This window comes from Lagopus leucura, unplaced genomic scaffold (assembly GCF_019238085.1).
Source record: "Lagopus leucura isolate 7727_CA_CO unplaced genomic scaffold, USGS_WTPT01 Super-Scaffold_100009, whole genome shotgun sequence".
NCBI classification, from domain to species: domain Eukaryota; kingdom Metazoa; phylum Chordata; class Aves; order Galliformes; family Phasianidae; genus Lagopus; species Lagopus leucura.
Window position 1 is genome coordinate 25,844,467 of NW_024962266.1, and position 24,401 is coordinate 25,868,867.

At 39.8% G+C, this 24,401-nt stretch overlaps 1 protein-coding gene across 8 annotated transcripts in view; it reads left to right on the top strand.

Annotated features, from left to right (window-relative positions):
• Nucleotides 1–24,401, top strand: part of FGGY (FGGY carbohydrate kinase domain containing) — a 276,519-nt gene that overhangs the window by 204,158 nt on the left and 47,960 nt on the right. For all 8 annotated transcript variants that reach the window (XM_042873303.1, XM_042873305.1, XM_042873306.1 and 5 more), the window contains 2 exons: nt 6,508–6,636; nt 8,857–8,960. In XM_042873303.1, the coding sequence (XP_042729237.1) occupies nt 6,508–6,636; nt 8,857–8,960 (233 nt within the window). The remainder of the gene's footprint in view (nt 1–6,507; nt 6,637–8,856; nt 8,961–24,401) is intronic.

The window sequence follows — 24,401 nt, forward strand, 5'->3', positions numbered from 1 at the left end:
GTGAAGCCTTTTGGTCTTTTAAGCATTCAAACAATTAAGAAAATTGCGAGCTTTTTGTTCATGAACATTTTATATGAACAGTTATAGTGTTGCATATGCTATTATGTACTTCCATATACAAAACTAACAGAGGTAATGATATTGTGTACTCCGTTGTTTGCACTTAGCATCCTTTTGCTTTTGTGTTTTGTTGGAAGCAATCCATTTTAATCCTTGTAAATTCTATTAATTTATTTACATTTTAGGGTGAAAACGGAAGAATCAGCGCAGGGTGGGAGAATAGAGTGAATATTAACTTACACTGCAGCAATCTATTAGTTCAGCCAATTTTCTAACTTCTGTAAGGCCTTTGATGCCAGGTCTTCCAAAGTTTATGAGGGATTATCCTTGAAGGCTAGAAGAGGCAGATGATGATTTTTATTCAGGTCAACTCATAACTGCCAGTTCTTCACAAAACTGGGTTTTAAGAATGAGCTTTAAACATCACACTTTGCAAATAGTAGACAATGGTAAGTAAAACATTTCTCTTCCATATGGAATCCTTTCATCTTTTTTGTCTTCTCCTACTCCCAATAAATTAAAACAGGTTACAATTTTGAACAAAGTTAAAACAATGAATCACAGGATATTTACACTTATCTGTGGAATTTACAAGTGAAGAGTGTTCCAGATGTATTAACATTTTTTTTTCTGGCTTCCTGTCACTTCAAACCATCCAAGAGCTGCAGCAACTGTGAAGGAGGTGAAACTGGCACAGTGCAAAGCAGTTTTAGGGTTCCTCCTGCCTCGAGGCTTGAGGCATTTTCCATAATCTGTGATTCATCAGTAACAAGTTATTTTTTCTTAGAAAAGTGACATTGACCATTGACTTCTACTTTTTTTTAAGTGTTGAGGTCACTGAATCACATGAATGGTTGAGGTTAGAAAGCATCTCTGGACATCATGTAGTCAGAATCCACTGCTCAAAGCAGGGTCATCTGCAGGAGGTTGCTCAGGGCTGTATCTTCAGTTTTGAGTATTTCCAAGGATGGTGAATCCAAAATCAACCTTTTCCAGTGCGTTGGCCAGCCTTTCTCAATAAGAATGTTTATTCTTATGATTAAATGTATTTTCATGTATATCAGCTTGTGGGCATTGCTACTGCATGCCACTGAGAGGAGTCTTGCCCTGTAATAGAAATTTAAGTAGAAACCTATAAATAATACAAGCTATACAATTGTGCATGCAATCCTAGTGACATACTGTACCACACCAGACTCTGATTCCTGCAGCTTTGAAAGTACAGCAGTAGTCACATCATCTACACTGATGATGCTTGTTGAGCTGCAGTATCTAGAGATGCTGTTAGGAATAACATACTGTAGGTTTCAGAAATACAAATGATTGGTGTACTGAAATTACTGATTGCAAGCAAAATGGGAGGTTGGGCAGCTGACTTTAAATGCCAACATGTTACGTCTAGGTACTTAGAAAGACATTTAGATACATGTGCTGTATACCTACATGCATGTCAGCTTAATGAGTAGTGAACCATGCATTATAAAAGATGTTCATTCTGCACTATTTCACTGAAATATGAAGATGACAACTCAGTCATGTCCATCAGCATACATGCTTAGTGATCCAATGATGCAGAATGTTTTTTCTCTTGACCTCTAACCAGGAAAGCTTTTCATTTCTCCATGAGGTAGCTCTCTTTCATTTGGACAAGAAGAAATAGTATTTATTGAAGTAGACTCCTATGGTCTGCAAACCAACTTTTCAGCTTAGTGAATCAAGATCTGCCTGCACTTAGGTTGCTTTTGCCAGTATTTAGCAACCTAACAGGTCTGCCTTAAGTAATTGTGTGTTAGGTAGTTGAGATGTAGTGCAGTCAGAAGCATAAGCTGTATGGAAGGATGGGATGGAAAGAACCCGAATGAGATTTGCCTAAAGCTGCTATGGCAGCTCACATAGACAGAGATGAATTTTGAACTGAAGAAAGCCCAAGTGTTTTTGTTTAACCGAGTGGTTTTCTCACTTTTAAATAAGCTGCCCTATAGTAATTTGTTCTGATTTTTCTGGAAGAAAATTCTCATGTTTTCAACTATCAACTGAGAAATTTTACCAAGGATATTTCCATATTTAAAAAGTAAAAAAATCTGACCATTTATAACACTTTTTTAACCACCATACCTTTAGTTCTAAGAAAAAATTAATACTATTTTTGCATTAACATAATGCAAAAATAATGTAGAATCCTGCTACGTTCTTCTCTGAATGTTAGCCACTTCTGCTCTCCAGTTAGATTTAAGAATTGTATTAAGTACATTCATCAGTAAAACGTGATTATTGTATGTAATAGTAACTTATTTTATGTGAGATGGGGTTTTGATGACAACAGTAGAACTATATTACTCAGATTCTTTGCATATCCCAGAATTCTGGCATTCAGTGATTATTATATGAAACAAAAATTGGGAATTGCCTGCAAGCATTGTAATGAATTCACTGTGTAAATGGGCTATTCCAAGTATTAGCAAATCTTTGGAGAAAATGCTCCACAAAGCTTCTAATACTGTGGCTCAGAGGAGGTTAAAGGACACCTGTGTTTTTTATTCCTTGGATTACTCAAATGGGCAGTGCATCTTTCTACTGATGCCCGGAGAAGTGGTGTGTGCCCCATCCCTGGAGGTGCCCAAAGCCAGGCAGGTTGGGACATGGACAGCCCGATCTACTGGGTGGCAGCCCTGCCCATGGGAAGAGGCTGGAGCTGAGTAGTGGTCCTTAGGGTCCCTTCCAACCTAAACCATTCTGTGATTTAAAAAGTATTTAAATGACCTGTTTTAGGGAGGTGTCTGTGAAACAGAGACAGAATGTATCCTTCATTTTTCTTTCTGAGGGATTGCTATACCCCTTCAACTTTGTTTGTGTCAAGTTAGTGAAGAAAAGGAACAACCCCTTTTCCTTTTCTTTCTTCTGTATTTTTATGCACTTATACAGCCAAATTTAATTGCATATGCAGTGCAGTCATGTTCTGCATGATGGATGAAAAGCTGTTCTCAAGTGGATGAGTATGTCATGACTGAATTAGCTGGCCCCCTGCTTTTGTTATTTTAAAAAGGTCTATGTACTAAAAAAACTAGTTCTGTTAAATATTAGCAAGGCTGTAGAGAGAATTCTGATCACTGAAATTGACTGAAGATGTATTGTCTGCCTTGTGTGTTACGTCTGGTAAATAGCTGGTTGCTGTGGTGACTGCCTAAAAGGTAGAGGGTCATTGGTACCACATAAATTCTTTAAACAAAACTTGATCATAGCAAATTCTAACATTAGTCTTCAAAAAAGGATTAAAGAGGAGGAAGAGATTCAGACAGCTTTTTCCTTTTGTAAACTTGCTGCTTTATAGGGGAAAAATAGCTAGAAATAATATGTCTCGTACGAAATGAAAAGGTTGTGGATTAAGGCATTGCCTTGGTGAAACAGCTGTACGAATGTGAAACAGAAAGTTCTCCAGCTTCAGCTATTATGGGTTTGTTTGGCTAGGTCTAATTTTGGAAATCGTTATAGCAAAGGTAAATGACTTGCACAGGAGACTACTGTAAACAAAGGACTCGATACATTTACTTTGGCAGGAGGCTTGAGAAGACTCGGTCCTTTCACTGCCTCTTTTTTACAGCCTCTGTAATACTCTCACTGACTGCCTGTGTACGCGGGCGGCTCATTTCCCTTCCTCCCCCTCTGGCAGCTTCTTTTCCATGACAGGTAGGATTTAAGGGTGGCAGCACCTGCTGTTGAATTGCTGGTGAGTAGCTGTGCGATGCCTTTATTCTTGTGGTAGCTGTCCCTTGACTTCAAGAGCCACTGCATTTTGCTCAAGTAAGAATCTCCATTCTCTACAAGCCAAGTACTGGTGTACAATCTGTTTCAAATACTTTGCTTTTCAATTGTGGCTCCTCTGTTTGCATTGTTACATCTTTTACCTTATCTTTTAATAGCTTTATAGCTACAGACTGTAGGTATACCGGTGCTTAGCTGAATTTTCTACTTTTTCAGTGAGGATTAAAGCATGGGAATAATAATTCCCTTCCTAGGTCTCTGCCCATTCCGCACCTACTCACTCTTGTGTGGGTGCAAGAAAGCAACTCCTGTGATGACAGTGGCCACACAGAGCCTGCTTTGCTCTTCTATAAAGCTCTTTAAGAACAGATCATGTGCATGTAGGAGAACATACACTGATTGCTAAAACTGAAAGGATGAAGTAGAGGGTCACAGTCAATATTCTGTTTGCTGATTTCCCTGATTGCTGGAGAGTCCCCTTTGCATTCCATGTGAGGGGGATTTCTGGGTGCTGTCACTTCCCAAATTGTCTGGAGGTGCTTTCAGTCAAGGAATAATAGTTCAGCTTTTACCTTAACTCATAAATGAGGCGGGCTGAACTCTACCTTGAATTCATTAAAACACAATGTTGTTATGTTGTGTGTTCAAATCACAGGAAACCCATCCCTGGGCACTCTCTCACACATTTGAATCCTGTGGAGGACTGTTGCTGGTCATTCTGGTACATCACTTGTACCAACAGAATTGATGGGGTCATTTTCTGTTCCATTAGAAGAGAGGATTCTCCTTATACCTGGAAATGCTCCATTAGTGCTTGTTAACTAGAAATACAGTAATTGAGGAGCTGGTAGGAAAAGATTTTTTAGTAACCCTGATTTCTAAATTGGAGCATAACCATATAATAATTAAACATAAAAATATTTAACCAATATGACTGATACAAATAAGCCCCAATAAGCCAACAGTGAAATTGAGTGCCTGGAAAGATGTTTTGTTTCAGATTATTTTCATCTCATGCTGTATATACAATATATCTGTGTGCTTTCATGTCATGCAGTTGATTCTGGAGAAAAAGATGTGGTTTTAGCTGCATGAACTCTTTTGAACTTCCTTCCACCTGCATGGTCTTTGAATGTCAGGTGAAGCATGCAACTTCTGTTTTACTTGTATTATTTTCTGATGTCTTAAGAAATCAGAAGACAACAAAAAACTTAACTTGAAAAGAGGCAGCAACCTGATCTCAAATCTTACTGTGGGGAAAAAAATCACAAAACATACATCTCTTGTAAAAGCTAGCACAGTGAATAAGAATTAATAAAATGTAGACTTTTTTGAGAGAGGAGATGTGAAGATGTTATCACATTCTTCTGCATAAGTTAGTGGAGAGCTGGAAATGATGACTTGTGGTTACTGCCCCTAATGTTTGAATACAAACCTAAAGTCAGGCCAGGAGTTTTGGCTATGACAGATTTGTTGCAAATTTCCAGTGTAAAATCCAATCTAATATTTCAGAGGCAGAGGTGTGGCTTCAACAGAATAGAAACTCTTGGAGAAGTGAACTCTAAGAAGTTTGTGTGCTGTCTAATCACCAAGTGCCCCATGCATTGCTTTGGTCAGGATGTGGCTGCCTTCCATAAAGTGAAGAATCAGTATCATCTGCAGCCAAGCCTAAGATCAACTACCACTGTGATATATAGACAACCCATTTTCCAACTGTGAATTTAATATTGTAACCTTTTCATTAAACAGTGATATAACATAACAATTTCTAGAACGTAATACTCATAGGCATTTGTGTATTCCTGCTAAATAGCAATATGCTGCTCCTCTTAATTAATGTCTATTGTGGACAGTGTTTTGCTCCCTTTATACACATTGAAATGCTCTATATGTGTGACGTTCTCTATTGAAATATGTTACATTTCAGCTAGAAAAAAATAAATATGCGTTATGATAGTGTAAACCTATGCTGAGATGATATCTGTCACTCCTAGTGACAAGCCTGAGAGAGGAGAGTTGCACTGGTCGTGTTTGGGGTGGCCATGGCATTCTTCACACCTCCAATGAGGACTCAAAGATGGATGGTTAAACCTATGAGAAAGTAAAGCTGCAACAGTGCAGTAATTTGCTGGTTTCTCTTTCAGAGTTTCTGTTACTGTAGCCAACTTATTGTTAGTGGAAGCTCTTAGAAAGGATGGAGATGGGGAGGGAGGAGGAGGTGGAAAGGGAGAAGGTCTTTTTTTTTTTTTTAAACAGGATCAGCTTTCAGTGGTGAGCATGGGCTGAGCTGAGTCTCATTCCCCTGCATAGAGAATGGCTGCAGGCAGTGTATGCAGCAACTACCACAGGAACTTGGAATTTCTGTACGAGTATTTCGTATCTCTTGGAAAGCTGCCAAGCAGAATTTAATTGCTTGTGGTGAGATTTTTCACTGTGGCTAGACAGGGCATTGAATGCTTTTGAACTTTCAAATTACTATGGAGCAGCCTGATGTAGCGTGGTTGTGTTTAACATACAGGTACATAATGAGAGATATTTCTTAATCAGATAGAGTTCTTTGATGCACTTTTTAGAGTTACGTATACCAACTAACTTCAGGGAGAGGAAGGGAGTTCTTGTAATAACACACATGTTTGTTTTTCTGTTTAGTAAATTCACAGGTGTATGGTTTTTCTTGTGTCTGCCCAGGAAACCACGTCTTGTCTCCTGGAGAGTCTGTTGGAAAAGGTCTAACGCCAGAAGCTGCAAAAGAACTCGGTCTCCCCGAAGGGATTGCAGTAGCAGCATCTCTCATTGATGCACATGCTGGAGGACTAGGTACTTAGTCACATATTTACTGTTCTGGGAAGCAGGAATGTATTGAATTAATTTTAGCTTTTTTTTTTTTTTGCATAGCCAATTTTATATCCAGCAGCCTTCTCAGATGTTGTTCTTATAAAATAGCATAACTAAAATTAAAAACAACAACAACAAACAGTAAGTACCAAAATTGAATATCTGTTTATAGATAGGCCCTCAGGTATTGCTGCTTATTTCTTAGCAGCTGGACTTCCAAATTGTGCATTAACTCTTGTCAGCTCCACTTTGAATTCCTGAGCTGAAACACCTTTGGGCTGGCAAGGCAATGTGATGAGAGTGCACATCTTCTACTGCTCAAAATTTGGGGGATAAGAAAGAAAAATAAACATTTTAAACTCCAAGTAAGAAGTCTCATGTCTAAGTTGGTTTTCGTTCCTGCTTTTTAGGAGATATTCATCCTTTAAATACTGCAGTGGGTACTTTTTCATGGAAGTTTATGCTAGCAGAATGCTGGATATGTACCAGCAACAGTGCTTTTGGTCTAGGAGTAAGATTAGGTAAATACTGTTCATCTAAACTAGCAAACAAGAGTGGAGAGAAAGGTGGCCTATGAGAGGCAATCCTCATCTGAGACTTCCAGCTTTTTTCCACAGCTGGAGTGTGGAAGGCCTGATGTTAGTGGTTTTTCTTTTCCAGCACAATATTCTGATGTGCTCAGTTCCAGATACATTGAAATACGTTTGTATTTTTCTTACTATACTGTTTAGCTTTATCTAAATAAAGTAAAAAACAAAGTGATTCAATGTAACTTTTTCAGCAGGAAATGGAGGTTTTTGAGTTTGATAAGTTAGAAAAAAATCTTGCCTCAGGAAGTTTTGGTGTTATTGAAACAGTGCTACCTTTTTGATAACACTATCCAAAATTCTTAATACAAACTCATGCCTGCCTGTGCTGAGCAGTGAAAAATAAAGCATAAGTAAAATACTTGCAGCTTTCTGCTGCTCCCTACAAATAAGCCCTGTGTGTGTCAGCTGTGCTGCTATGTAGTCACAAGCCAACTAGGATGAAGGGATATGAGGACGTATCTTTAAAGACACTGATTTTTTTTCCCTTGATTTTCTGATTATTTAAGTAACTTTCAACCATAATTCTGTGATAACCATGGCAACCATGATAAGAGAAGACCCAGCAGACAGATTGGTAACAGAATCTTGTAGTTGTGACCTAAACAAGAAAGTGTTAAGCAAATGTAGCATACTAACCACAACACTTGGCACCTTTCACTTCGTAAAATCTATGGTTTTGAAAATATAAAATATCCATCACATGTTTTTGCTATCCTTCTAGAAAGAGAAATATTATTATTTATGTGGTAGGATTGCCAAACCAGTCTCTAGACTGCATATTATCTATTAAAAAATAATGGTCAAGAAAACATGGTTTGTTATGTTGCTGCAATGCCATGCAAGCAAGAATACAACTTAAGAAGAGGAGGAAGGGCAAAATTTCCACTTCAGCCTGTCCTTAACTGATTTAAGCATAATCAGATACGTGGTGAAGTTTCACTGCAGATCTGCACCATTCTGGAAGCAGTTCCTGGCACTTCTCTGGCATCTCCCAGTATAAAGTTCTGCTGCAGGCTGAGCGCTTGCTGTATTTGTCCTCCTTCCTGTGCTATCCTGCATGTAGAAGCTTCACACAGAAAGTTACAGCCAAGAATGGCTCCTCGTAGGGAAGGACTAATGCGTTCTGTAGATAGTTCTGTCTGACACAGACAGCAGCAGCAGCCAATACAACAGGGCTGGCAGCCTTCCAGTCTGCTGCCAAGTTCTCCCTTTTACCAACTCATCCCCTGACAAAACACATCAAACAGTGTGCGTGATAAACTGTCAACAAATAAACATACCTGCTGTGGTGCCTTTCCTAGCAGGGCGGTCTTTTTCTCTGTATGTTAGCACACTGCTCAAAGGAATGAAGGTCAGGTTGTAGTTGATACAACGCTTAAAGATCATGATGATAAACATGAACAAGAAAACATCTTGTGTCCTCATGCATCTGTAATAAAAAAGAAATATTTTATCAGAGTTATTTTATAGCTTTGTTTATTGAGAAAGTAGAATTTTATGATTTGTGGTAGTGGTGTGAGATATTTGGCAATTATTTGTGCATGGAAAAGCACTGTTTTGTGAGGGTTGGCTTGCTCTTCACTAAAATAGCATTTTGATTTTATTTTAATAGGAGTAATTGGAGCAGATGTGAGAGGACATAACCTGCCATGTGAAAACCAGCCAATTACATCACGAGTTGCTCTGATCTGTGGAACATCTTCATGCCACATGGGGGTAGGTTGTATGTATAGTCCTAATTTGTAGAGAATATAGTAACTTATGTGTTTGGAGGGAAAACTGACCTTTGTGCCTCTCGTCCTTTCCCTTGATTTTTTTTTTTTTTCTGTTAACTCTGTCTTTACCTTTGGTTATTAATTATATATTACCATGCATTTAGCAAGGACTTTAATAGTAGTAGAAATCAATAGTGAAAAATGACATGAAAAGTAGAAACCACGATGCTAGAGTGGCTTAAAGAGCAGGCTGAAATCTGAGCCAGACTCTGAGCTTGAGTTATCTGTGACAAGCCTGTCACTAATGTGTTACAGAATAGTGTCTTTGGAGAAGGAATGCGTGTCTCCAGTCACAGCCCTTTTCCGCCACCACTTCACTTAATCAATATAAATCATTCTACCTCTGTAAGTTGCCATGATCTATGGAATTACAATCTGTATCGTGACTAAAAAGAAAGAAAAACCTTGATAAGCAATTTTCTCTTTGCTAATTTTCCTCGGTGAATTAATACAAAAGCTTTTTCTGAAATTGCAATTAAAATTTAGTGTCTGCTTTTGAAATTTATACCTTTTTAAAATGTATGAGTCTGAAAGCATTCCATTTAGATAAGTACCCTTTTCTGCCACATTTTTTATTTAAAACTCATTTCACTCTTAAATTTAGACTGATTATTGACTTGTTTTTTTTACTAAATGAGCAAATGGCAGTGGGAGTGCTATTGAATTTAGAGAGGTCTAACATGCTTCATGGAGAGAGCTCTCCTGTAGAGAAAAAGAAAGGAAGCAGATAATAAAGCATCAGGTTTAGCAGAATCTATAAGTTGCCTCTGTAGTAACAGCATGCATTAAAGTGATCTTGTCACATGGATTGTAGTGCAGCAAAGCATTTAGGCACGATTGAATTTAAAGATAAAAATAATCCCAGTATTGTGAAGCAGAGATTTAACAAGAGCTTAGATGCTGTAAAACAATGGGGAATATATTTGGTTTCGTTCCCAAGCTGTAGATTTGAATATCTAGTGTGCTGCTATTAGCTTACTTTGTCTCTGAAAGATCACATTGGTGTCTATACCTATTAAGGTGCTGGAATGGCACCCTGCAAACACCAGCTCTGGGGGTGAAGTTGCCCTTCCAAGCATGCCCTTACTTTCACTGTTTGCAGTTCATTTGGTGAAGGTCCTTCAGAAGAAGCCATTTGCGTGAACTCTTCCTAACCTGTTTCATTTAGCTGAGTTAGTTTAAATCATTAAAATAAGCTGGGTTAATAGATACATAATACTGGGCTAAAATGAGCTAAGAACCTCTCAATCAGTTTCCCCCAAAAGGTCTGAGGGCAATGTTGAAGGGCTGGAAACGAGCCAGCTGGCTGTAACTTATTCCTTTAGTGTAACTCACCCTGGAGGAGGACATGTGTATGGTTATTTATTAATTTTTAAAATGTGTGTATTGGTAAATTCTAGCATGGTTCTGAACTCAGTTCACAACTGCAGTTTGGGGAAAAAAAAAACCAACAAATTGAATGAAAGCATATCAGTGTAAAGACTTTAAAAGCACTTTTTGTGTGCGTACTCCAAGATGCTGTGAGACGTGGCCCCGTTAGCTGCACTAATGTAACAGAAGTGGCATGGCAACATCCATGTTGGTGTTACTCATTGTTCTGTTCTGTCATTAAAGCTAAACTGAAGTGTGCCTACGCTGTGCACCAGAGACAAGATGGAACCTTTCAAGACTCTTAATCATTTGAATGCAAACTCAGAAATAGATGCTTGTGCAGTGTTGGGTTTATTTAGATATAACTACTCAGCATTTTATAATCATTTCCTTAACTACCTTCCTTCGCTTATCTGATCAGAGGTATAGCAATCTTTAGCAGGCAAATTCTAAACTGCTCTGCATTTAATCTATGGAAAGATTTCTGTTTACTGTTATTTTATCTATTACCTACGTACACTACATGAAGTGAATGCCGAGCACACAGCACAGTTGTATTTGTGTTTTAATGAGACCTATATGCAGCTGCATTTGGCTGGAATTAGCTGTTCCTTTTTTTAATTAGGGCTATAAAATGAAAGTATATTATGCTTGTGTTTTGATAGAAATATATATTTGCTCTCTCTGTGTGCACCAAGGGACCCTCAGGGCTATAGAGATTAATCATCGAGTTTAATTTAATGCAGTGGGAGAGAGACCTGTGTGGTCAGGCGGGCATTAAAAAGTGCCTTTGATCTGCCTCAGGTGCACTGAGCCCCAGTGAGCCAGCAACAATAATACCTTTGTGAGATGATCAGAGACGAGAGAGGGAGAAAATGGCCTGTGTGGAAACTCAAGGCCGTCCTTTGTTGTGGTTCTGGCAACCGAAAGAGCCAACTGTCAGGAGAACTTCAGCAAACAGAAAGCAGGGTGAAAGTACGGCTGGATTTTTTTCAAGAGATTGTAACAGGAAACTGTTCAAAATCATCTGCTATGCCTCTCTCCCCTCCCTTCCTCCTCTTGGTGGGGGCAGGAGCATTACTGCTGCTGTGTCTGTTGGTACAGTATTTCCACTCTCAGACCGAATCCTCCATGAGTCACAGAGCAGGTATTGCTTGAACATGGCATTGACTTTAAACTTTTAAGAGAAACTACTCCATGACCCAATTTTTATTACCTCAAGGACTCTAGAGATCTTGAACAAAAGACTTTACTAGTTATGCCTTTGATATTTTAGAGAGTACAAATGGAACCTAATTTTACTCATGGCTGTAATAGTTTGTGGTAACGCTATCACTTTTAAGAGAAGATCCACTTCTAAGAATTAACCAGTGACAGTTTTGGATGATCAAGCATATGCAAAGCACTGTGTTTCTGTTGAGATACTTAACTAGCTTGTGAAAGAGGCAAAAAGCACAGTGTAATTAGGAACCATGGCCAGGTCCTAGCAGGTAGCTGCTAAAGTCACTGCTACCTGAGGGCTCATCCATTATCCATGCTTGGGGGCATGGGGACTGATAGTGTTTTGAATGTTTTGGAGCAGTTATTCATTTTACGTGTTATTCTGCTGCCTCCTTTGCCCAAGCAGAAGTCATCAGTGCAGCTTGCTTTTGAAATGGCAAATAAGCTGTCCTTTTGCTTTTGAAGGTCGGTCCCTTAGTGTAGGGCTGGGATTCATTTGCTGTGGCTTTGATCTCTGAGCAGTGTAGGTATTCCTTTCAAGTGATGGTACGCAGTGGCTGGCTGTTCTGCGTGGGCTGCTGCCGCCCATCGGGCTTTGTAGGAAGGGTGTCTAAGCTCCAGCACCCACACTTACTTTTGAAACTTAAAGGAAACTTTGCTTGTGCCGCCGCGGCAACTACACAAAGTGTCCTGTATCACAGAGCTCCTAGTATTCCTTGCATTAATTAGCAGTACTGCTGCTGCTTTCTGATGGATGAACGTTGCAATTTCCCGTACCTGGTAAAGAATAGCGCCTTCTCAAGGACACTAAGTTCACCTTTTTCCCCCTCATAATAACATGTATTGGGAGACTGTAAGCAATTGGAGAGTACAGGTTGCAGGACAGTTGTTCCATTTGGGAAATATTTGTTATCCTTGCCCTAACACCTTTCTGAATTCATAGCTGGAGGAATTAGACAGAACATCATCTAATGGGAGCATTGTCTGGGCTGATTTCAGCTTACTGAGAGAGGGGGCACTGAATTTCAAAACTGCTGTTTTGAAATATGATGGGTTTGTCCCTTTCTACTTAGGGTCTCTGTTTTGGTGTGTTGTTTTTTTTCCCATCCTCATTTAGTGATATGGTCATTCTTCAGTCATTCTGTTTTCTTTATCAGCGCTCTGTATGCAACACTTACTTTTTGGGATTGTCAGGGAGTCTTTTTTGGTTTGAATGGAGTTTCTTCTTTTACATCTTTTTGTTATTCCTCCATCTTTGTCACTGGGAGCTGACTCATCTTCTGTGGTGCACAAGTTATTTTTTTCCCCTGGTGGTAATGTATGTGTGGTTTGAATTTTGGAATTCAGTCCTTTTTTAAAATTTGAGAGGCACAAGTACATTGTTTTCTATCTTGCTTATATTCACTACGTGATCTGAGGAACTGAGTTTGAGCAGCAAAATGGGCAGTTTGTTTTGCTGTTCCAATGCTTACTATGGATTATTTTAGGAAGAATATCCCGTATTCTGTTTTACCAAGCCTGACTAGTCTTTGCCTGTTTTCTTCTAAGGGAACTTCAGCCCAATTTGCTTCTTCTAAATTTGTTCATTTGATTCTCGTGATGACTGGCAAACACAATAGAGCTTCATTGCTCCACAATATCCACCCAAGCTGCCAGCTTTGTTCACACAAATAGAGTGCAAAGCACGTTTCCACCCCCAAAGCATGCACAGTACGTGTCCTTTACAGTACATCCTGGAGTGGAGGCTGCAGAGACATGCTGGCTCGAAGTGTTCTCATAGCCTGATCTCTGTAATCTCGGTGGGAGCCAGACCAGCAAGTGGATTCCGTATATTTTGGCTCTGATACCAGAGTCTCCTCTTCAGAACATGCCACGTTGTTAAAGCAGCAGACCTTAGAGTAATTACTACAGGACTCCTCAGCTGCTTGAAATCATCTGCGATGAGGGGAAAACTTGCAGAGACAAAACAGCCTGGTGCTTGCTCTCCCAGCTATATTTAATCTCATCGGATGGCACTGAGGAAAGTGTTTCTGGAGCAGAGAGCTGTGAGCAGCGCTTCAGCCTCGCGCCCTGCAGCACGGCTGCACATGTGGCCCTGCTGTGAAACGTGCAGTCTCCGTGGGGACAGGGCCAGGAGCCCTCAGCGAGGAGCCTGGGTGCCAGCTGGCTGTGACCCAGGTTCAGCAAAGGCAGCAACTTGTCCTTCTGCTGACCAAGGAAAAGGGGCTGGGTTTGGGAGGGTGAGATGAGAGAGGAGGAAGGCAGGAGGGAGAAAAAAAAAATGAAAAAAAAAAAAAAAACCCCGAAAAAAAACCAACACAAAAGCAACACTTCTGAGGCTGAGGCAATCTGAAGAAGCTTTTGCAATGACCTGTGCCTGCTTTTGAAATTGATAAGTGCTTGCCCTCCTGCTTTTTTAATATTCTCCTCTTCTGTAAGGCCAGTTCTACACATGAGTCACAGAGCTGGTGTCTTTCAAATGGGAGGACTGAATTAGTGTCACAGGAACCTCTCCCTTGCTCTGTCCTCACATTCAGTTCAGTTCTGCTAGCTTATATATCGAGTTTGGCAGCAGTCACAGTGCTGACTTCCCAGCTAATGAAGACATTTTACATTCAGGGAGGGCTGTGTGAGATGAAAACCACATTTTCTTCACGACTGTTGTTACAGGTTGCCCATCCTTGCTCTGCACAGATTGTGTCTTCTGAGGAGGTCACTGGGTCTGCTTAGGTATTTTTCAATCTATGGCCCTGGAAGGGTTACATAGCCATAAAAATGCCTCCGCCTTCTACTCATCCCTCAAAGAAGTTCTCCACACCCTTTTTTAATGAGGCTGCCTTGTTCCATGCTCTAGCATCTTTGGTTTGCAAAAGAAACAAACAAAGCTGTAATATCCCCTGCACTGGCATTAATTTGACATTGTATGCTTTGTTTGCTTTGTTTTGTTTATAAAAGGCAAGAAGTAAAATATTTCTGCTAGCAGGGCATATAAAAGATTGTTGCTTTTCTGACCTCATTATATTAATAAAAGCTAGGAAGAATTCAGTAGTGGTGGGACATCATGTGCAGGCAGCCTCCAAAACCCAAAGCACTTACTTGCAGAACTAGTAAACCACAAAGCTTCAGATCTTAAAATGTAAATAGGAAGTTGGAGAGTTTACTTTAGAGCCAGCAGTGGTGAGTCTGTATCATGTTTATTTCTGCTTGCCTCCCAGCCTTTTCTGAAGCTTGGCAGAGATGAAAGGAAGGGTTTTTCAGAAAATGAGTTATTAAAAGTTTTTGTTATGAGCAATATTTCTTTGTTCCTGGCCTGGCATAATTCAAAGCTCAGGTAAGCTTTGGTGGCTGGGAGAATAGGACATTCCTATTCACTGCATGCCTGTCACAGAAACCCAAGTTTTGCATCGCGTCACTTTGTGGGCAGTCAACCTGTTCATGGGATGCAGCTGAAAACAGTACAGTCACTATATTGTACGTGCCCTAGATAATGCTTAGCAGCATTTCCAGAAAGCTGCAGTCCATTCTCCTTTCCTTTTGTGAACAGATCATTTGAGTTCAAAGACTCGAAGAATAGATGGGGATAGAGCAAATGCTTTGAAAAATATTCTGCTTGGAGCCTATAAGAGGACTGATATTCTACAGGCGTCTCACTGACATCAGTGAAAATGCTTGCTTTGAAAATTCCAGCAGATGCAGTGGTTTTCATGCTGCGGTTAGCTGCAAACCGTCCTGTGTGACATGCAGCCTTACATTAGGATATCTGTTCTATAATACTAAGCCTTTCTGCAGTGCCTTCTCTTTGGTGGTCTTTGCAACAGTGAATGAATGGAGTAAGAGAGTGGGAACTACTATTTCATTTTTATTAGACAGGAGACTGAGACACTTTGTAGTTTAGTAGATTTTTTAATTATTAATCTTTACTTTTACAAACTGCACCTATACAGTGCTTTGGGACCGTAGATTCGAGTATGTTTAAGCATGCAAGATTTTTCCCTGTTCTAAAATGACAACATTTATATGCTGCAGATGACACTGTGTTGCCCTGTACAATAAATGCATGAAACAAAGATGTTTTCTTCCTTCTCTGGGTTTTCTATTCTATGACATGAGCACAATGGATGTGAAGGCTTATGTTGGACTTCCTCCAGATATGTCCCCTAATAGGGCCCATCTCCTGTTTGTCACTGCTTGACTCGTGTTTTGCCTTAGAAAGCATGAGCTTCTTACCTAGCTATGCTGACACTAGTAAGATTTGTGTAGTCTGCCTGCCAGAAATACTGTCACCTGATTTGTACCCTCTGCTGTGGCATTGAATGTTACCTGTAAGAAGCTCTGGCAGCCACCACTTTGTATCTTTAATTCTTAACTGAAGCTCTTATGTATTTTAATAGGGTTTGAGGTTTTTATCTGTCTCTCAGCAGAGGGAGACTAGATTCTACAGCAAGAAAACTTTTAAAAATTGAATTAAACTGAATTTAAAAATTGTTGCTTCATTGGTGTATAGATATCACAGTATTGTAGGGAAAGGATAAAACGACTTGATTCTGTTTTATTGTATTATTATTATGTTCACAACAGTCTATCAGCAACTGTGGCCCTCCTTTGTAACAAAAGATTTTCCTGTTTTCTATATTCTTCAAAATGATGATGCCAGACGTGACACGTATGATATTTTATCAGTGCTGCAAACTGACCAACTCTGATTTCTCCCTTCAGCCCAAGAAGAAAATATTAGCCTGAAGCTCGTAGTCTTGAGTGTCTTACTGGCATTCCTAGGACAGACAGATGGGGACTCCTTCAGATCACGAGCATGTTTCTGTATAATTAATGGTCTTTCCAGTTGTCTTGTTTACCTAGTTTTTGTTTGGTGCCATGAATTTGTCAAGCAGCCTGCTCTCTTGGTGTATCAGGCACTGGAATGGACCCTGGGGGTGTTCAAGGAAAGGCTGGATGTTGTGTTGAGGGACATGGTTTAGTGGGAGCTATTGGTAATGGGTGAATGATTGGACTGGATGATCTTTTAGGTCTTTTCCAACCTTGGTGATTCTATGATTCTATGATTCTAGATCTCATGGTGAACCAAAAGGACAAGTGATGTCCTTCTCTGATGCTAGTCTTTTTCTCAGAAGAACTTAGCTGGACTGTGAAGGAACAATTAAGATTCAAATTATAAGGGATGTCCTTATTCATCTGCTGGGATATCTCTGGGCCTTGGAATGAACAGTTTTCAAGGGAGTACAGTAATTGCATGAAAAACAACTTCATTGTTTTGTGTTAGCTTTAAAAGTTTGGATGTAGCAGTATTTGTAGCAAGTATTATGGGATTTGGGATCAAAATCCCAAATGCCGGTTAATATTGCTGGTGTCCCATGTGATTCTGCCTGATTGCGTCTGTTCTGCAGTTTACCTTCCTTCATTGACTTAGATGGGGCAAGGTTTGTTAGCAAGAAAGTCAATCTCTTTTCATACAATCATTCTGGATGCAAATGAGGAGAAACATTAGCTGCTGCTTTTTTCCCAGTGTCAGCTGGGAATCACAGTTTATGCTGAGTTCATTGTTTATAACTGTGGGTGAAGGCCTGAGGTTCTCTCCCAGTGTTTATTCTGACCTTGGGAGTTTGTCTCAGTAAGTAAGGGCTGAATAAACACCAAGTAAGGTTCTCAGGATTTACCCATTTAGCTATTCAAATAAAAGCATGTTTAAAATAGTGTGTGATGGCATATCCCACATAATGTAAATCTACTTCCATTAACTCAGAGGTATTGTAAAAGAAGATTAGTTTTACATGTAAGTTTGATACTGTTGTTGGTAGTGGCCTGCGCTACCAAACAGTGAAAAAGAAAAGAGAAACATCTCTCTAAAATGTACTGCATTATGCAGTAAATATCTTAAGGTGCATGGGAAGGGCATTCCAAGTAGATAAATAAGCCAGACCTCATTTGAAAAGATTTTCTTTTCCTTGATATTTTGCACTAGTTGCAGTGAGAACTGCAGGTTTTGAAGAATAATTCAATCCTGTAAATAATAAGGAATGTTACATTCATGCAAGAGAACTTGGGCTACCTGTTTAGGTACCACCTGGGATTTGTCTCCCACCCTTCCCTTAAATTTCTGTTACGTCAGCTACTGAGCTTCAAGTTCTTCAGGGTTGTCACCATCTGATAGAATGGGTTGGCCAAGTTGGGTTGTCAAGATTTCATCTACTTACCATGCATATTAGAGATGACAGTGAAAATACTTTCAAGAAAAAGCAAGGGTCTTATGGTACAGTCAGTGGGGAAGGATGTAAAGCAGGATAGCTCATATCTTTCTGCAATTTAGCAGTTCTGCCATCAGCTACTTGTGGAAACACAGCACTCAAACTCCCTTATGGACAATGTATGTGTGTGCTGCAGTCCTTTAGTCACAGTGACAAGGAATGGGCCCACTTCAGACTGCATTGAGACAACCTCCGGGATTTTTAAGTGTTATTTGAAGACAGAATTGTTATTCTGTCTGGCATGCGAGGTGAGCAGTCACAGTATTTGTATCATAGCTGTTCTGTGTGCACGTTTCCTAACCTTTCAGGTTGGGGCAAGGTCTTGCTGGTGTCATAAAATGAGGTAGTGCTGCAAATCATATCTGTAGCATATTTATTTAGGAATGAGAACTGAAGCTGAGGGACTGTGAGCTGCAGGAATAGTGCTGAGACATTAAAAAAACCCAAAAAACTCCCATGTTCTTTTAAAGACTTATATTGATCTTTAAGTCAGCATTATAATAAATGCATTTTCTAATGCACAAATGAAGTTTTTACTGAGAGATTTCTAGTGTTCATGCAAGATGTGCTTTGTGAGCAATCTCAGTCTCTTCTAAAGGTTTGGCATCTCATGCGGGTTGGAAGTGGGAACAGAAATACTGGAGCCTGGGAGGATACTTTGGAGAAGGATTATTCTATGATTGCCCTGTGCCTATGGTCTTCCCTAAGCCATCTGTTGTTAGCCACTGCAAACAGGTGACTGAGCTATATGGATCTTTTGGCTTGACTTTATTTTTGTTGTTAGATCACTGAAAGGAGATAGTTTCTGTTGTGGTAAACTTTCAGGAATGTAATTTAGCATAGCAGCAAATTTAGTCTTCTAAAGTGAATATTTAAAATGCCCTGCAGTGAGCTGTGTGTGCAGAGAGATTTATAATCTTCACATCAAGTGGCATTTTGTGACAGTGAGAATCTATCATTGGAAGAGAAGTAAAAATAAATGAGTGGTATAAATTGTTCCAGCTCATTTGAAGCCCTATATCTCCAGCAGCATAACTTCAGAAGAGTGTTGAATAGCATTTCAGCAGAGGATACAAGTAGAAGCTATTGTGTAACCAGACAACCTTTCAGTCCATTTATCAAAATGCTTGTAGTTCCCATTTCAAGAAAGGCGACACAGTAAATATGAGCAAAAAAAGGTTAATCTGTATGTCTATATCCAGACATTGCTCAAAAATAAAACTAAAATAAATCAGTATGGTACTGTTATTCAGTGCTTCGCAAAAAAACCTTATCAATCCATGAAGAATGTGGGCTTTTTTCCCTCTTTTGGACATTGAAAACAATTCAGTAGATTAAAACTCTTTTTTTCCAATTTATGTAAGAAACCATGGCCTTTCAGAGTGAAAAGACAAAAAATCATACACTGCTGTGCACCTACTGTTTGCTTTCCCATGCAGTGGCACAAGATGTGCCTGATGTTAACAGATTCTGGAAAATGACAGAATTTAAATATGAGTATTTAAGCCTGGTACAGCCAAAATGTATCTAGTTTATAGGATTTGTTTCAAAGCTGAGCATTTGGTTAGGGTCTCTGAGAAGAGATTTGAAGTTCTTGCATCTCTGATTAAGGTGGATGGAAATGGTGCAAACTGAGTATGCCTGGAATGGTTACTCATGAATTCATTCTTATTTGAATTTTTCCAGAGTTGAAACTGTCTCAAGTTGTCCCAGGCTTAGCTCCAAGTTTGCTTCCTGACATAAACATGGGAGGTCAACCTCACACGTAACAAATAAAATTCTACAGGGGTGGATTTTCTTTTGAGGACAACAGTGTTGTTTTTGTGTCTCAGGCAGTTCAACCCAGAGACAGTTCTAGATTTGGATACTGTGCTCAGATTTCCCGCTGCTCCTATTCACTACTTCTTGAGGCTTATCTCATCTATGACTCTGAATGACCTGTTTACCTGGAAGTACTCTCTCAACTTTCCTGGCCTCTCCTGGTACTGACACAGAAGCCATTTGATCAGCTGGTCCCAGCACCTCTCTAGGGGCAATTCTCAGGTCTTGGCACCAGTGTCTCAACCAGCATAACCAACCAATGTTCCTCGGAAGAGGTTTGTATAAATAAAATGTCATTTTTCTATAAAGAAAACAGCTCTATCATAGCCCTCCAACACCTTTTCACTTTGTGATACCTTTTTAGATCATCTGTTGAATCACAACCTCACTAGTGTATTGGTTTCAGGAATCCTTTCCAAGGATGCTCAATTCCAAGGATAGATCTTAGTGCCTTTATTTTCTGTTCGTGAGTTTCAGTTCTACATGAACAGCATTTGGGGTCCAACTTCCAAGATGGTAGTGCAACCAAACTCCAAACTGCCACCATCTACCATCATGTCTGAGGTCAGTGACTCTAATTCAAAATTATATATATATAGATATATATGTGTTCCTTGGAGTTTTGTAGTCACGTGGGTGCATTACTCACATGAATGCAGATGTCTGCTGCTCACAGTGGGTCAGTAGAGTCATCTCTGAGCCATCAGGAGATGGCTGCCAGCTCTCTGCAGATCTCATAGGAGGCTGAGAAGTTTGTATTTATTCATGGACAATGGCTTTTCTTTCCTCTCTCTCTAATTGCTCATCTCACAGAGTGTCCGTACGTAAGTAGTGTGATATGGATACCATTAAGCCATGCCCATCTTCCAGCTTGTGCTTTGAAGTAGCCAAGTACCAAACACTCATGTCTTGTTACAGCTCCAACTTTCTCAAACTGGCAAATTACAGCATAACTTGTCATGAGACTTGAGGAGTGCATTGTTCAGATGTAGTCCTCTCACCTTTTGTGGCCAGAGCACTCCTGGTTAAGTAAAAGATGAGGTGACAGAGAGATGCATTGCACTTCATAACAGTGCCTTGTGTGTTTTTCCGTGGTGCACCCTCCTCATTAAAAAGTGGGTTGTGGATCACAATTAGTTTGTGATATCTCTTTTCCTGCTCATAATGCCTTTCTAATGGCACCGGGAGAAGAATGTAGCTGTAGGCTGTCTCTGTTATTATCATAAAGTATGTGAAGGACACTCTCCTTATGCAGAGCTAGGAAAATATTTGTTTGAATGGGGAGGAGCTGCAAGGACATAGCTGTTGGCCTTGTAAAAGTTCAGTGCTGAAGTACTACACATTGTGTGGATTTCCATATCATTTCTGAACTGGAGCACCCACTCTGTTTTTGTTCCCTCTTTGTGAGAAAGAAAATAGTAGGGAAGGCTTAATGCAGCCCTAAATGCAGCGAGCCAAATTTAACTTTCTTACAGTTGGATTGCCTCGCTCTGATCAGGTAGGCAATACAGAGTGAAAATGAAATACCCCCCCAATTTTGATTTAGTAGGTAGGTGCCATTCTTGCATTGTATTTTCCCCTCAAGAAAAATGGTAGTCTGGTATAATATGAAAAATATTACTGATTAAAACAGGTCTCAGTTGTTCAGCTTTCCCGGTTAACGCTGAACAATTCTCTGAAGGCTGATATCATTGCATGTTTGCTTTGTAAGATTGGTATCTAAAAAAGAAAGGGAAGCAATTTTAAAATCAGCATAGACAAAGCAATTGCCAAGTTGGTAATCAAGTAATTAAGAGTATAGGCATGTGAAGAAATTAACTGTGTAATCTATGGGGTGTATTTGCACGCTGTCAGCGACTTTGCAGTAGCACTCCTGGCCCTGGTTTCCTGTGGAATGTGCAAGGTCCCTGGGATTTGTCACATGATATGCCACAGAAAGATGATGAGTAGAGGTGGTTTTTACCAGGCAACTGGCCTCCTATTTTTGCCTGTAATAATTTATTCATGTGGCAGTACCCAAGATGTATTGACACCATACTCACTGTTGGCTGAAAACTGGTGCGGTATGTGGAGAAAAACGTGAAATACCCACAGTTAGCACAGCTGAAGAGGTTGGAACTGGTTGGTATCTCAAAGTGGGTTGCCATGTAGAGGTGCCTGTTATTCTGTTAAGGGCACAGCGAGCTCTTTTAGCCCCACAGCATCCCTTTGTCAGAAGGTTTTCTCAGAAACACAACTTCAAACTGGCTGCTGGTGGCAGAGCTCCAAGAAAGCTGCTTATGGGAGTGCGGTCTGTGAGCTCTTAGAGTCCCAGCTCTTGGCAAGAGCCTTTTGTATTGCATTTAAGAAGATAAAAGAAAATACAGCTGAATAAAAGTTTCAGGGCTTTTTTGTTTGTTTGTTTCTTGAAAAGTTTAGAAAAAAATTGTTGTCGATTGCAAGTAATGTTTTAGGTGATGTGTTTCACTCTTTTGAGAACCAGGTTCCTTTGGGTGAGGAAAGGAAACCCCCAAACCCTGCCTAATCATTTCAGCTGGTGGCTACATTTTCAACAGCAAAACGTGTGAGTAGGTCGTCATCCCCCTTGAGTGAGGGATATGTCTGGTAAAGTCATGTCCAGCCTTTGGATTTTGAAGTGTGTATCTGCAGCTAGACTGATACTCTTAACAAACAAAACTCTGACAGCACAAGCTGTCTTTAATTATTCTTATTCCCTACCTTTTTTTTTTATTTGAAATAAGGAACATGGGCATGCAGAAGCAAACAAATTCCCTTTTCCTTTGCTATCTAACTGTATACCATCTCCCATTCAAGGAGATGTCTCTCACCTTTGTGGACATATGCTAGTTTTCTTAATTCTAGACACTTAAAAGCTAGGGCCACCATACCCTCCTATGGGTGAGTGCCTGAGTCCATTCTTGGATACCTAAAGAGAAGGCTTCATGTTCTGTGTTCCAGAAATCAATGGGAAATGTGTGTCTCTGGCATTTTGAAATCAGATGACCTATATGTGTCTAAATAGTAGTGCTAGCCCAGGTTCAAGCAGTGTACATCAGCATTATTCTGAGGAAGCTGGTGGTTAGCATGCAGGTTTGAACAAGTTAAGGCTTTGGCTTCCAAGGCCAGGAGCACTGCTTCAGACAACTTTATCTTTGTGCATGTAAATATAAAGTTGATTAAATGATATTATTGTGATTCAAAATATTCTTTCATTAAAATTCCTAAGAAAAAATGCAAATACCTTTCTCATTTAGCCTTGAATAAAACTCTCACGGTGAAAATGTTACTAATTTCAGTGAAATTTTCCTCTGATTAGTTCTTGGAAGATATAAAGCCAGATTGGGCAATGTATAATCCCATCATGTAAGTCACCTGGAATATTTTTAGAGATGAGGTGGTTGTCCTAGGCATGTATTTCTTTCACTGGGCATTGATCACATACCTTATTTGGTGTGTAGGTTGTAGACCAGTCAGTGTTCTGTGGAAAATTCAGAAAACCATCTGTTGTTGTGATTAGTTTGTGATGCCACCAAGTGAAGAATAAGCAGCAAAATCAGACAGGTGTTTGTGTGTTTCTATGGCCTGAGTGGATCTGTTGTGTTTGCTAAGCTGCTGCAAGCTGTGCTGGCTTTCAGCATTCCTACTGCAGGTCGCACACTGAATCATACCTGCCTTTCTTGTCTGTCTCTTTCAACCTTGGCTGCCTCCACAGCCGGAAATCTTATCTGTGGTGTCTTTTACAGAAAAAAATGTCACTTGATGCCTTTGACTGAGGGGTGTTTTTGTCTGTTTGTTTCTTGTTTAACCTTCACAGATGTCACTGGTCAATTTGGTTTTGCTTTAATTCATTCTCAGTTGCTAAGGTTTAGTAACCTTCTAGGTGTCCTTGATAAACCCATGACGTAGCCTTTGCAACAAATGATGGTGTCCATGCCAGCAAGGCATTTATGAAAGTGATTGCATCACATAAATCAGAATTCTTAAATCGCCTGTAAATAAATTCCCCAAACATCTGTGGTTGGATGTGTTGAGACAAAATCCCAAAGTCCATATTCTGCCTCTGTGGTCTTTACTCAATAACTGCCATGCTTTCAATGGGTTAAAGTTAGCTCTGTGCAAAAATTGTTGTGGCCCAGTCTTGTTGTGGCTGGAGAGCAACTCTATCCCTGTGGGTGGCCACGTGATGCCAACCTGTCACAGGGAGGAGAGCTATGTCACTTGCCACCAAAAGCTATGCAGCTACATTGCAAACCCATGATGGTCAGAGGATAGAAGTTTGAACTATAATCAAATAAATAACTGGTGGTATGTGACCTTTAGGAGTTGGAATTCCAACTTCAGGAGTTGGAATATTAATTAATTTTAGCTTTCTTTGGGTTCTGAAGTACATTTTTTGTGTGTGTTCCAAGACCTTATTTGCTGAAATATCAGGCTAAAGCTTGAATATTGATGTGTGTTTACTATTTAATTAGTAATTATATGCTAGTAATACTTACATTGAATAAGTTCACCAAATTCATCATAACCTTGACCAGGAGAATTGCCCTCAGAGTTATGGGGAAGCTAAGATTTAAACCTGTTTAGTGCTTGAGAAGTAGTGCCAAGATGGCAGTTGTACAGTAGGCATCAGTACTCTGAAAAAAAACAGCTGTGCACCCCAACCCTGCTCCACAATATGCATCATACATCCAGTAGCTATCAGTATGACC